Genomic DNA, 14,462 nt, shown 5'->3' with positions numbered 1-14,462 from the left:
GAGGGCCTGACCATTACACAGCATCAGATGTGAACACAGTGACGTTACAATTTCAACAGTACATTTTACCCCCCCCAACCCCAGTCCCCCTCCACCCACCACCAAATGTTCTTAGCTAAACTTACTACACCAAGTAAATGACTGTCATTTGAGTAATAAAATGCAAAGACCAAAACTTGCAGACCCCTGAAATAATGTTTATTTTCTGATATTGATCTTTGCACAGAGTTGTCAACCTCACTTTGATGATATTGGCCAAGTCATCGGGTGTATTGAAGACAGAGATAGATAGGTTCTTGATTAGCCAGGGCATCAAAGGGTATGGGGTGAAAGCAGGAGAGTGAGGATGACTGGAAGAATTGGTTCAGCCCATGATTAAATGGTGGAACAGACTCAATGGGCCAAATGGCCTGCTTCTACTCCTATATCTTACGGGCTTATATGATGCGTATGATATTTGAAAGTTTATATGAGTTCAAATTGCCTCAGTCGTCCTGCTCTGAGCAGGAGAACTGTTCTTCTTAAGTATAAATGCTTCTTGGGTCATATAAGGATTCAGAGGACTTTCTGTAACCCAAAGTTTCTATGAACTGGAAGCACAGTCACCTGAGTTTGCATAAGTTTCATTGCTGCATTGGAAGATGTTCCAATGATCCAATAATCTGAAACCCTGCCTCTTGCACCTACGAATTCCAACCCTTTATTTCATATTTCCTGCACATTGAGTATTTGCTTTTAAATTCTTAAAGTAAATGCCCTTTCCAGCATTTGTTGTGTACCAGAAGACAATGGGAATGCCGCTCCTAATCTTCATACATACAGTTCTTATCCCACTAATCATGTATTCTATTTCCTCTCCAATATCTCTCCAGTCCTTCCCTCAGGGTCTGAACTGACTCATTTCATCACATTCCTAGCGGAATGGCTAATTCCATTCCACAATGTCCAATCTAACCTCCACCACCAATCTGTCATGCCTTATCTAATGCCTCATCCCAAACTGTAATAGTTTAGCAACTTCCTACTTCTGAATGCCAGGATTATTCCCAAGCACTCCTGATTAGGGATCTTGCTATTTGGATAACTTTCCACCTGCCAGCCAAACCATTAAATCTGTCAGTTATCAAGTAGAAATTGATTTTTAAATAACTATAATAATAAGATTCTACTGGTACCCTGTTGATGTCCCTGTCATGATGGTTTCATCAGCTGTTCACTGTCTATCCTGTGTCCTCCCAATTTCCCTACGAATATCAAGCACTAAATTCCGAGACCAAGTAAGATCACTGATGACTTTAAATTCATGTATTCATGCCAGTAGTTTCAGTTTATAAAATCTAATGTGCTCATCTTCGTCATAGTGAACTCAGTGCTGTACCATAAGGGCACATCAAATGTGGATCAGATTATCACTGATAACTTGTAGTATACACACAATTGCAATGGAAGTTTTCTTGTAATCTATGATTAAATAATCTAATGATTCATACCACAAGCTGTCTGTAAGATTGTTACCTCTTTAGAGTAACAAATCAATGGGTAGAAACAATCATCATCCTGCCTAGCTTTAAGCAGAAAGCAATTGATCTGTTTTGTAGGGCTTTGTCTGATGTATATTAAATACAGTACTATATTAACCTACTGTATAAATACCGTACTGTTCATACTGTATGAAAAATAAAGATAAAAGCATTTTGGACTCCTATACTAACTTTTGTCATTTGCAATGCCGTGACTAGAAATATAAAAGAAAAAAAGAAAGGAATATGGAGGTTCTGCAGATGCTGTTATTCCAAAATACATGCTCAAATGCTGGAGGAACTCAGTAGGTCAGGCAGCATCTATGGGGAGGAATAAACAGTTGATGTTTCTGTCCGAGACCCTTCATCAGTTCTGATGAAATGTCCCTGAAACACAGAAGCATAGATGCTGCCTGACCTTCTGATCTTCTCCAGCATTTTGTGTGTGTTGCTCTAGAAATGTGGAGTAATGATTTCAGTGTTATGAATTGTCTCTTCTATGCCTCCAAAAGTAATATCCTTTTTATAGATTCATATTTATTGTAGCAAAGATGGATTTTTATATTCTTACTGTATGATTTAATGACATTCCAAAGCATTTAATTTCCTTCTAAGGTATTATCTCTTACTGTCATTTTGTATATAGGACAGTAGCACAATTATTATAGGAAGTGAAGGAAATATAATCTATCTTACAGAGCAGCGCAGTTGCTGGTGGATTCGCTATGGAGCAGCATACAGCTTAGGAAAAGTCTGTCATATTCTCCATGGTGACAGAAATCGAGAGGGGATGAGGAATGTTGCATGGAAAGCTCTGCAGAAACATCAGAGCTTGGAACAAGACACTCGAGTGCTTACAGCCATTAAAGTTGCTGAGGTAATTGGAATATGCATGGGAAACTATGTCAAAAACTTGTCATGTATTCAGGAAAAAGTAAATATGCATACCTTTAACTGCTTATCTTCTGTGCTAATGCATTGACTTTTAATGGTTTAGAAACAAATCCTGTATGCTTCAATGCTCCTTCAAGCGTCTAGATTCTTATCATGAATGAAGTGTTCAGATTTATCTTACTTTGTATTATTTTGTGTTATTCAATTATACAATATGTGTATTGAATAGTTGTGTAATATTCAATCATCTTACACATCACAACATCAAACTGTAACTGTTGTGATTTACTAATGTAACCTGCAACACTTCAATTTTTTTTGTTGAATGATAGGTACATTGATTGTGTCCGATATATAATACCCTAGAATCAAAAGTAGTGGAGAGTGCTGGAAATAGTCAACAAGTCACCTTCTGTGGAGAATCAAACAAAGTTAGCATTTCATATCAATAGCCTTATCAGAACAAGAAATGTGCAGAAACAAGAGGAGCAGAGGGAACAAAGGGAGATCAAGCTTGTCCTGGTGATGTAATGCTTTCAGAGCCAAGTAGGTCAAAGATGAATGAGAGTCAATTTTGAAGAGAGAAACAAAACAAAGCATAAATGTTGGAAATGTGAATGACTGAACACTGCTGTTGCTGAACATCCACCACAAAAGAAAGTGCTGGAAATACCAGCAGGTCAGGTAGCATCCGTGGAGAAAGAAAAACTGAGTTGATGTACATGATCTTGCATCAGAAGATAAGCAGAAAAAACTGATTATTTGAAAACAATATTAAGTCCAAAAGGCAGCAACAAGCCAAGATGGAAGAGGTGCTGTTCCTCAAACTTTTACAGGCAAACCTGTAATTCATATTACATTAATACACCCTTAAATATCCAATTTACTATCCAAGAATTTGAAAATTGGGAAAAAGAGTAAATAAACTCAGTTTAGTTTGTGTTTCTTGATGTATATGCAGATAATGTAGCTTTGCGTTAAGGGAGAATTGTGATATCAGCTGTTTCCTACAAAATGCAGTGCCCAGCCTTCTGCCCTGCTTCCACTGCCTGTAATAAACCATGTAGAAACAGTGTAGGCCAAAGTCAGAATGGTCAGATTGGGAAGGGGCTGAAGGATTAAAGTGCTGGGTGTCTTGAAGCCTTGCGACTTTCAATGTAGTCGTTCAATCCTTACAAAATACAGGAGGAACTCTGCAAAGTAGGCAGCATCAATGAAGGGGAGTAAATAGCTGACAGTTTGGGCTGGAACCCTTCACCAGAACCCTACTCCTTGGTGGAACTAGATGACGTAAAAGGCATCATTTTATCTCTTCTGGATAGACATTCTTAAGCTCCTTAAGTATATTGAAGGAATGATTTATTTTGTGTCTCCCTGATTCGCTCTTCCCTCTCCACTGACCACTCCCTTTTTCAGGTATTTTCCTATCCAATGGCAGGTAAGGCACATTTAGAATGGAGGGCAGATGGGTTATTAACAGAAAACAGAGAGTCAATGTAAATCTATTATTTTTCAGTTTGTCAAGTGGTGGTACCCAAAGGATCGGAGCAGGGGTCTCAAGTATTAACCATCTGTATTCATGAATGCAGTGGCAGGAAAGCAAGTGGTGAGAAGGACACGAAGTGATTGCATAAGTACATGGATATTTAAAATAAGATCACGCAAGTGGTATTAAATTTTAAGTTCTCCACCCGTTGGAATATTGGAAAAAATCGGGATTTTAATGAAGAGGAACCTCAGAATGTTGTTGTACTGAGAGTTCATGGTGCCTTCATTGATGAAACTCAGAAATGTACCCTGTTGAATTAAGACAATAATTGGAGCAATAGCCATTATTGCAAGAGGAATGCATTATAAAATCAGGTGAAATAATACTTGCCTGCTGCTTATTTAAGAATGATACACAGTGGATTCCAGTTAATTGGGCCATCAATTAATTGGGGCAACTGCTTATTTGGGACAACTCTGAAGAACAAGATCAAATTGAGAAAATTGTTGGGTTTCCCTTCATTTATTTGGGACATGAAGCTGCTTTATTGGGGTGGGAGACTTGCCAAATAGGTTCTAACTAGCGTCAGTGCATGCACCCCTGTAGCCATTAGACACTACACTGTGCTTAAAGTGAACAGTTTTTAAATAGCATTAGATGCATGTGTTCCTATTAAAAACAGTGATTTTTGTTATGAACAATGGCGAGAATTAAGCAGTAAGACAATAACAAGTTGCTTTGCTCACTGTGGTTTCAAGCGTTCAGGCTTGGAGATGCCAAAAATGACTGGGAGTGAAAATGAAATGATATACGACTACAACAAGTTAGGAACTATGAAAATTTAGAAGGTATTAACAATCATCTTGAATGTTACCTTTGAACCCACTGGACACTTGGCTTTCATCCCTGGTTCCAAGTAGCTGTTAGCATGTCGCAGTGGCCACATCCCGGTACACCGTTTCAACAGGCGGGCTGAATCACCTCAGGAACATGGAGCTCTTCAGCCGTGGCCAGCAACTCATCTTGGAGAGGGAAAATCCTGATCTTAAACCTTGTGGCTATACCCACTCATAGGGCATGGCTTTGGAAGTAAACCCTGAGAAAACAATTCGGAGCTTGAGTCCCCAATGTTGAGTTGAGAACTGGCTGTCAACTCTTGCGATGCCACTGGTGAGAACCTGTATCAGTCTAGGCTGTTCCTTTGATCGACAGCTGTATAGTGAGGGCAGGGATGCGACATAGGCAACAGCTTGCTCTCCATATTGTGCAGTCCTTGCTTGCATACCAGTTTGCACATCACGTAGATGGCTCGGACTCAATATCCATGGTCGACCCCAACTAATGCAGGGCCTCACACAATGGAAACTGTTGGCATGTTCTATGATAGCCACTCCTCATATCCATTGCAGCTCAAAAGAATTTGCAGGCATGGCCATTTCAGTGATGTTTTCTGAAGAATAACTATTGGCATTTTCCAGAAAGACCTCACATAACACCGTATATGAAAATAGATACTGTTGATCATATGATTGTTCTCTAGCATTTACCACAATCAGTCAAGATTATGTGTTCAAAGTTCTTTTAAATTGGCTTAAAGCCTCAGTCTTCTTTCATTTAAGATTGGTGCAACCAAGATGTTATTGAGGTCAATTATAATCCTAAAGGACATAATTTATTTTCTTTTCTAATAAGTAACTGTCTTTTAGCACCACCTCCATCTGCTCTTTCACTGCATTTTAGGAACGTAAGCCTTTATCACCAATCCACACCTTCAAGACCTGTCAGATTAAGATAAAAGATGTAAAATAACTGTCATTTAACTGTGCCTTCAGTTAGAAATATGTGCATGAATTTTCTGTCTAAGGGAGATTTCTGAACAGCAGCCTGAGCCTAACTGTATTTCGATGCTGGACTGGAGCAGCTGTTTCACATAGATGAGGAAAAGGGGGCTGGGTGGTGGTTATGAGAGTAGCTTTTGATTGCATTACTTGAAATATATAGTGCCTTAGTAGTAGCCAACTAAATTACTGAATAGTAGTAGGCAGCCGTTGATCCCAGGGGATCGTGGGTTTGCGCCTGGTGGACTGTGTCCTCTCCAGGGCACAAGCCTGGCTGTGAAGATTTGAAGAATCGGCTGTTTCCCATGCAGCGGGTTCCCCTCTCCATGTCACTGATGTAGTCCAAAGGAAGGGCAAGTGCCGATGCAACTTGGCACCAGTGTTGTTATAGAAGTTGGCAAAGTGAAGCTGTAAACAACATCAAACTGCCTCAGGGACCCCAGCACTGGATTTCTTCCTCGGAGTTTACTCCTGAAGCTTTTACCACGGATGGGTATGACCGCAAGACAGCGGAGGTTTAAAATCAGAGTTTTCCTTCTCCTCGGCAAGTCTTGCTGTCCAAGACTGACGAGCCCCACCTGCCCGATGTAACTGGTTTTGAGGCACCAGTGGTCCACCTTTGCCCCTTCTCTTGTCAGTAGAAACAGTTCTGCCAGGTCTAGTAGCAAAGCCACAAGAGTTGGACTACTTGGTTGTCGGACTGTTAGTGATGTACACTACTTGGAGCACTTTGTGGGTAGTGGGAGCTTATCCCCACTACCACCTCCAGCTACGACAATCTTAGGAACCAAATTACTGAATAAAATCACCAAAAATATAGGTACTCTGGGATTCTGCAATAAAGATGTTTCACCTAATTGTCTGCCTCTATGTTCCTGATAGAGCTGCGTTAAAATGTTAAAAAAACAGAATTAACTTAGCTGTTATAGACACCTACAAAATGTTGACCCTTCATCAGGACTAATGAAAGATCTCAGCCCAGAAACATTGACTGTCTATTGCTCTCTACAGATGCTTCCTGACCGCTGATTTCCTCCAGCATTTTGTGTATATTATTCTGGATTTCCAACAGCTGCAGAATCTCATGTGTTTAGTATGAACTCCTTATTTGGTACTAAGTGAGGGGAGACATGGGCCAGTTCAAATTGCTGCTCATCTCCGCGCTGAACTTCAACTCGTTACTCTGTGAGATTTACTCATCTCTGCACCGAACTGTGGTAGTGGCCTGCAACTATCGCAGTGTGAACTCACTTCTGTGAACTTCAGTTCTGAATGCTATTTTCTTACTTTTATTGTTTTGTATGTTTCCTTTCTTTTTTTCTCTGCTTGTTGGTGTTTGACGGTCTTTTGTTTTAATGGGTTCTATTGGGTTTCTTACTTTTACAGCTGCCTGTAAGAAGATGAATTTCAAGCTTGTATAAAGTATACGGACTTTGATAATAAATGTACATTTGACTACTATTTACACATAGATGGTGCTTAATCAACGGTTCACTTTACTTGTATTGACATCCTATTGAATTTATTTTTCTAGGCAGAATTAAATGGTCCAATAAACCCTTTCATTAACATAAGCTCTAAGACATCATCACCCAAGCACTCAGTAGCAGTTTGCTCTCTGGGTTGGCGAATAGTGAATGTTCTGTCTCAGCTGTGTTTACCTCCAGTAGTTCCTTATATTCCTTTGCCTCGATTGCTGCCGCAAAGACCCATTCTTACCAGACCTTCCATTCAGAAAAAAATGAATGTCGACAGGAAAAAAGTACATCTTTCCCTCAGGTCAGTACAACTTTCATACAGCGGTCTGGAAATCTGATAATAAAAAGAGCTCCATTGTATGTCTGTGAATTCACAACTAGGAATGGAAGAATAGCACCGACAATGCCATAGCCCTACCATTTCCTTTACATTTTAAAAACTTACATGAACGCACCATACTTTTGGTATCTTTACATTTTCCATAGCCATCATGTGACAAATGATCAACAGGTTTTGATGTGTGACAGGGGCAAAGAAGACTCAGTGGAGTCAGTGAGTGAAATACTCATAAAGTAACAACATAAGATGCGTTACACGAGCTGTTAGGAAGAATAGACACAGCAATTTACAAACTAAGTCAAAATTGAGAGGATGTTTGAATATATTATTAGATGTATTAGATTCAGGAGGTGATCAATTACTTTGAGTTGCCCAGGCAAACATTAAATCCTGAGAGTGAACCATCAAAGAGTACAACTAGCAGTCAGTATCACCAAGGGCACATTATGTAGAAACCTCTATTGCCAGGAACCAAGGAAAGGAAATAGTGGATGGATTAATGTTAAGAAAAGAAGTAAAAATGATAAGACTCGTTATAAATTTAAAATGAAATTGCAGTAATCAATGAATTCCAGATATTCTCCAAAGCTGCAAAGAACAACCAATACCAGGAAGGAGAAACAGCTAGAATAATAGTGTCTAGCTAATATATTCATTGGGTCATAACTAGTATGCTGAAGAGATTTCTTGCTCAGGGAAATCAGTGTCATTTCCACTGGAACTAAAATTGATTTAATTTATTATAATTTTGGCTAAATTATATAAATAATGCACACATAGACATTTATTGAGTTGAAAAATGGCAATTAAAGGACTTGCAGAACTTAAGTATTGAAACTGACATTTGTGTGCAGATTGGTAACAGCACTATCAGATTACACTTTGGTGATGGCACAAGATTACATGAAGGGAGACAAAACAGTGAATATTGTCTGTGTTAGCAAAGTGTAATCTTTGAAGTTAGTTTTGAGATAAGCAATTTTCTAATTCTTTGTTATATTTAACTTTTGTTTAGAAAAATGGAACTGGGAATATAGAAAGGTCGACACACTTGTATTATTTTTCCTACTCTAGTTAATGTGTTGCTGGAAAGATGAAAAGTTTCAAAAGCTAGTTTACATAAAAACAAAATAGCTGGAGAGAGTTCCAAGGAAACAAGTGGGGGCAGTCAAACTTTCTGTGTGCCACACTTCTTGAGGAGACATTGGATTGTGCATAATTATGCACTTAACAAGGGCTAATAAAAAGAAGTTAAGTTTAAGCAGAGTGGCCATTGTGTGACTGGATCAATGTTAGAGTGGGGAGCTCAGGCTTTGGTGAGGAGAGACAAAAGCTGGAGGTAGATTTTTTGTTTAATTTTTTCATTCTTTCTTTCTTACTGCCCAGTTAGAGCAGTGGAGACGCCAGACAGGAGAGTGGAATGCTCCTCTGTGGGATATAGGAAAGCAGGGAGACCTCCATTGTACCTGATGACTGCACCTGCAAAAAGTACAGCAAGCTGAAGCTTCTTTCAGACTGTGTTAAGGAACTGGAGCTGGATCTGTATGAACTCCAGTTCATTCAGGATGCTGAGGGGTTGTTTGACGGGACCCTTGTTGCGCCCAAGGCGTAGGGAACAGGTAACTGTGTGACCATCTGGATGGGCAACCAGTGCAGAACACCCCTGTGGCTGTTGCCCTCAACAACAGGTATAGCGCTTTGGACACTGTTGGAGGGCAGGGAAGATGACCAAGCAGAAGAAAGTCACAGCAGTCAGGTCTCTGGCAATGAGTCTGGCTCTGTTGCTCAGAAGAGGAGTGCAGTAGTGATAGGGGATTCCATAGTTATAGGAGCAGAAAGGAGATTCTGTGGATGTGGAAGTGACATCCAATGAGATGTTGCCTCCTAGGTGTCAGGGACAGAGATGTTTTGGATTGGGTCCACAGCAGTCAAAAGTTGTGTTACATAATGGTACCAAAGACATAGGTAGGAAAAGGGAGGAGGTCCAGAAGAGGAAATTGGTGCAGAGAGCAGGGTTTCAGATTTCTGGATCATTGGGATCTCTTCTGGAGAAGTTATGACCTGTACAAAAAAGATAGATTACACCTGAACCCAAAAGGGATGAATATCCCTGTGGGCAGGATTGCTAGAATTGTTGGGTGGGTTTGAACGAATTTGGCAGTGAGATGGGAACTGGAGTGATGGGGCTGAGGACAGGGCAGTTGGTATACAAGTAGTGTGTAGTGAGACTGTGAGGAAGGACAGACAGATGAAAGGGAAAAATTGCAGTCAGTGGGATGAGCTAAAGAGCACCATGGGAGTAAAATCGGAAAGAGGGATGAATATGGGACTGAAAGTTTTTTTTATATTTGAATGCACACATCCAAGGATATGCATTGCATCAAAAGGACAGGCAGGCAGGCAGAGGGGGTGAGGTGGCTCTGTCAGTAGAAAATGAGATCAAATCCTTAGAAAGAGGTGACATAGGATCAGAAAATGTAGAATCCTAGTGGGTAGAGTTAAGAAACTGCAAGGGTAAAAATGCCTTGATGTAAGTTATCTACAGCTTCTGAATAGTAGTCAGGCTGTGGGATACAAGTTACAACAGGTGATACAAAAGAAGGTGGATTTTAGCTTGCAGGTGGATTGGAAAAATCGGGTTGGTGCTGGATCCCAAGAGATGACATTTGTAGAAGGCCTACAAGATGGCTTCTTAGAGCAGTTTGCGGTTGCCCCTTGAGGGAAAGGCAATTCTGGATAGGATATTGTGCAATGAACTATATCTGATTAGGGAGCTTAAGTTAAAGGAACCCTTAGGTGTGCAATCATAGTATAATACATATCTGGAGTAATATGTACAGTTCTGACCACCCCACTATAAGAAGAATGTTAAAGAGGGTGCAGAAGAGGTTTGCTGGGATGCTGCCTGGTTTTGAAGGCATGTATTATCACAAGAGGCTGGATAAACTTGAATTGTTTTCTCTGGAGTGCCAGAGGCTAAGGGGAGATCTGATAGTTTACAAGATTATGAGAGGCATTGATAGAGTGGACAGATTGGCCTGAATGACTGAATTCTGCTCCTATGTCTTATGATCTTATCTGTTTCCCAGGTTTGAAATATCTAATACCAGAAGTATGCATTTAAGGTGATGGGGGTAGGTTCAAGAGGGATGTGAGGTCTAAGTTTTTACTCAAAGTTTTTTGGATGCCTGGAATGCACTGCCTAGTATACTGATAGAGGCAAATACATTGGAGGCTTTTGAGAGATGTTTGGATAGGCATATGGAGGGATATGGACATGGTGCAGATAGGAGGGGTTAGAACTTGGATGTTTTTGATTTGCTTTTTAGCTGGTTTGTAAAACATTGTGGGTCAAATGGCCTGTTCTTGTGTTATACTGTCTATGTTCCAATTCACCCTGCAGTCTCAGAGGGAAAAGCTAAAGTCGGATGTATCAGTTTTCCAGTGGAGTAAAGGGAATTTCAGGGACATGAGAGAGAAACTGGCCAAAGTTGATTGGAAAGGGACACCAGCAGGGATGATGGCAGAACGACAATGGCTGGAGTTTCTGGGAGCAAATTGGAAGGTGCAGGTTAGATACATCCCAAAGATAAAGAGGTATTCTAAAGGGAGGATGAGACAAGTCTGTCTGGCAGGGAAATCAAAGTCAGCATAAAAGCAAAAAAGAGGGCATATAATAGAGCAAAAATTAGTGGAAGTTAGAGGGTTAGAGGGTTAAAAACCAACAGAAGGCAACTAAAAAGTAATAAAATAATAAGCTGGCCAATAATATAAAAGATGATACCAAAAATGTTTTCAGATACAGTATACAGTATAATGAGTAAGAGAGAGGTGAGTGGATATTGGACTGCTGGAAAATGACACTGGAGAGGTAGTAATTTGGGACAAAGAAATGTTGGATGAACTTAATAAGTATTTTGCATCAATCTTCACTGTGAAAGACACTAGTAGTATGCCAGAAATTCGAGAGTGTCAAGAAGCAATAATGAGTCTAGTTACTATTACTAACAAGATTCTTGGGAAGCTGAAAGAGGTAGCTGCAAAGATTGTGGAGGCATCAGTAATGATCTTCCAAGAATCACTAGCTTCTGGAATGGTTCCACTGGACTGGAAAATTGAGAAGGGAGGGAGGCAGAAGAAGGAAAATTATAAACCAGGTAACCTGACTTCAGTGGTTGGGAAGATTTTGGATACTTTATTAAGGATGAAGTTTTGGAGTACTTGGAGACACTTGATAAAACAGGCCAAAATCAGCAGCTTTGTGGCCAAGTTTGCGGATGATTCAAAGATCATTGGAGGGGCAGGCTGTGTTGAGGAAGAAGGGAGTCTGCAGAACAACTTAGACAAATAAGGAGAATAGGCAAAGAGGTGGCAGATGGAATATAGTAAAGGGAAGTGTATGGTTATGCACTTTGGTAGAAGGAATAAAGGTATAGACTATTTTTTAAACGTGGAGAAAGTTCAAAAATTAGAGGTGCAAAGTGACTGGGGAGCCCTTATGGAAGATTCCCTAAAGGTTAATTTGCAGGTTGAGTCAAAGGTAAGGAAAGCAAGTGCATTTATTTCAAGAGGACTGGAATATAAAAGCAAGGATGTAATGCAGATGCTTTATATGCATTGTTAGACCACACATGGAGTACTGAGTCCAAACGAGAATGGTCCTGATAATGTATGAGGAGCGCTTGATGGCTCCGGGCCTGAACGCACTGGAGATTGGAAGAACGAGGGAGGATCTCACTGAAACCTATTGAATATTGAAAGGGTTATTAGAGTGGATGTGGAAAGGATGTTTCCTAAACCAGAAGAGTCTAAGATCAGGGGTCACAGCCGCAGAATACAGGAATGTCCATTTAGAACAGAGATGGGGAGGAATTTCTTCAGCCAGAGGATAGTGAATCTGTGGGAATTCATTGCTACAGATGACTGTGGAGACTAAGTCATTGGGTATATTCAAAGTGGAGATTGATAGGTTCGTGATTAGTCAGAAAATCAAAGGTTAAGGGATGAAGACAGAAGAATGGGGTTGAGGCCCCTCCATTGGTTGGGGTCGATCATGGATATGGCATCCTAACTGTCTACGTGATACACAAGCCAGGGTAGTATAATATAGAAAGCAAATTATTGCTCATGCAGCAGGCTGACCCTCTCTATGCAGCTGATGAATCTAATGGAATGGCAGAAACTGATGCAGTTTGGCACCAGCAGCATCACAGGAGTTGTCAGTCAGCATTGAGCTCAACATAGAATGGTCTTTAGTACTTCAGCTCCAGATTTTTCCCAAAACCTTCCTCATAAGTGGATGTAACTGCAAGGCAGTGGAGGTTTGAGATCAGATTTTTCCTTCTCCTAGATGAGCGGCCAACCACAGGTGATGAGCTCCATCTGCCTGAAGTAACTGGTCTTAAGGCACCAGTAACCCACCTTTGCCTTTCTGCTATCAGTAGAAATGGTTCTGCTGGGCTTAGTCACGTGAAGGCCAGGAGCTGGACTTGGCTATCTGAGCGTACACCATTGGGAGTATTTAATAGATAGTGGGAGTTTGACCCCATTATCACCCCCCGGCTATGAAAACTTTAAGAAACTATGGAGTTGAGAAGAGGTAATAAATCAGTCATGATGGAATGATGGAGCAGAAGCAATGGGCTGAATGGCCTAATTTTGCTCCTATGCCTTATGTTCTTAAAAACACAGTAAGTCATTAACACCCTAAATAGGAAAAATAAATTATTATTTAGTTATTTGCATTAAGCCCTTGATAGAGCATCAGTAGTGAAAGTGATGATTAGTGAAACTATGTTTTTAATTTATGTGTTTAATCTTTGTGTTGGTTACAGTTTTAAAGCATCACGTTAAAATATTTCAGAGTTTTCGGGGAATGTTAAGTTGTGGCATAGATAGAAGTGCATCTTTCTGCTGCAATAACAGAAAAAAATGTGTGTGGGAGCATCTGGAGACTGTTTGATTGAACCATTCAAGAATTTTATGTGCACAGAGATGACTTTGTGCATGAATGTATCAGTTGACCACAATTCCCACAGAATATATTTGGTAGGATGCACTCCATTCCATTTCTCCAGCTCTCCAATCTACCAAGATATCTGCGATTATCCCCATAATCACTCCAACAGTGGCAGCTATACCTTCAATTGCTGAGTCCACTCCAGAATTTCTTTTCTGAATCTCTCTAAGTCTTTTGAAATTCCATTTGACTTGTCATTTCTCATTTTTTCAAGTTCCTGTTGAGATAATTTTTGCTCTGTTAAAAATACTTCCAGTAAATTATTTGACTAGGTCCTGGGTCCAAGGCATATTGGCAAATTGGCTCCATTGGGACCCTTATAATGTTACATAAATATTAACAATTTATTATAAATAGTGGTATGATTATCAGTAATAATATGAAAGTTGATGCTATTATTGACATGAGCAGTGTCATCTTAGGCTATAGGATAATATTGATTAGTTAATAAAATGGGCAAAAAAGTGAGAGATAAAATTTAATCCAGAAAAGAATGAAGTGATGTATATTGGAAGGACTCTTAAGGGTAAATGTAGTCAATGAATAACAGGGAGAAATGAGGAACAAGGATCTTTAAGTCCAAGGATCTTTGAGATTGATGAACAGTTAGATATGGTGGTGAAGAAGGCATTTCTTCTCGGTAGATTTAAAGGAGCTTGTGGAAACAGCATTGGTGCTACCTTGCCAGTGGTATGTAGGGCACTGGGTACTGCTGTGGTACTGCTGTGGAGCAAATCATGAGTTTCCTGCCAATCTGACTTTGCTTTCAGGATTACCACAGATTGAGCTCAAACAAGAAATGTGAAGGTTGAATCAAGATGAACTCTACAATGAAATCAATGTGAATATACAAACTTTCTTTAGATGTGTGCTTTTTTAATGAG

The 14,462-nt window shown here is 40.0% G+C and overlaps 1 protein-coding gene across 6 annotated transcripts in view; it reads left to right on the top strand.

The window, feature by feature from the left end:
- Positions 1–14,462, top strand: part of tmem232 (transmembrane protein 232) — a 67,620-nt gene that overhangs the window by 44,762 nt on the left and 8,396 nt on the right. For 4 of the 6 annotated variants that reach the window (XM_059969509.1, XM_059969507.1, XM_059969508.1 and 1 more), the window contains 2 exons: positions 2,219–2,397; positions 7,276–7,520. In XM_059969509.1, coding sequence (XP_059825492.1) covers positions 2,219–2,397; positions 7,276–7,520 — 424 coding nt within the window. Of the gene's footprint in view, positions 1–2,218; positions 2,398–7,275; positions 7,521–8,945; positions 9,179–14,348; positions 14,420–14,462 lie in introns of all 6 variants that reach the window. The other 2 variants (XR_009512131.1, XR_009512132.1) reach the window with 2 other exon arrangements.

Source organism: Hypanus sabinus, chromosome 5, assembly GCF_030144855.1.
Source record: "Hypanus sabinus isolate sHypSab1 chromosome 5, sHypSab1.hap1, whole genome shotgun sequence".
In the NCBI taxonomy this organism is placed as follows: domain Eukaryota; kingdom Metazoa; phylum Chordata; class Chondrichthyes; order Myliobatiformes; family Dasyatidae; genus Hypanus; species Hypanus sabinus.
Note: the sequence above shows the minus strand (reverse complement) of the source record. Positions and strands in the feature narration are given on the sequence as shown.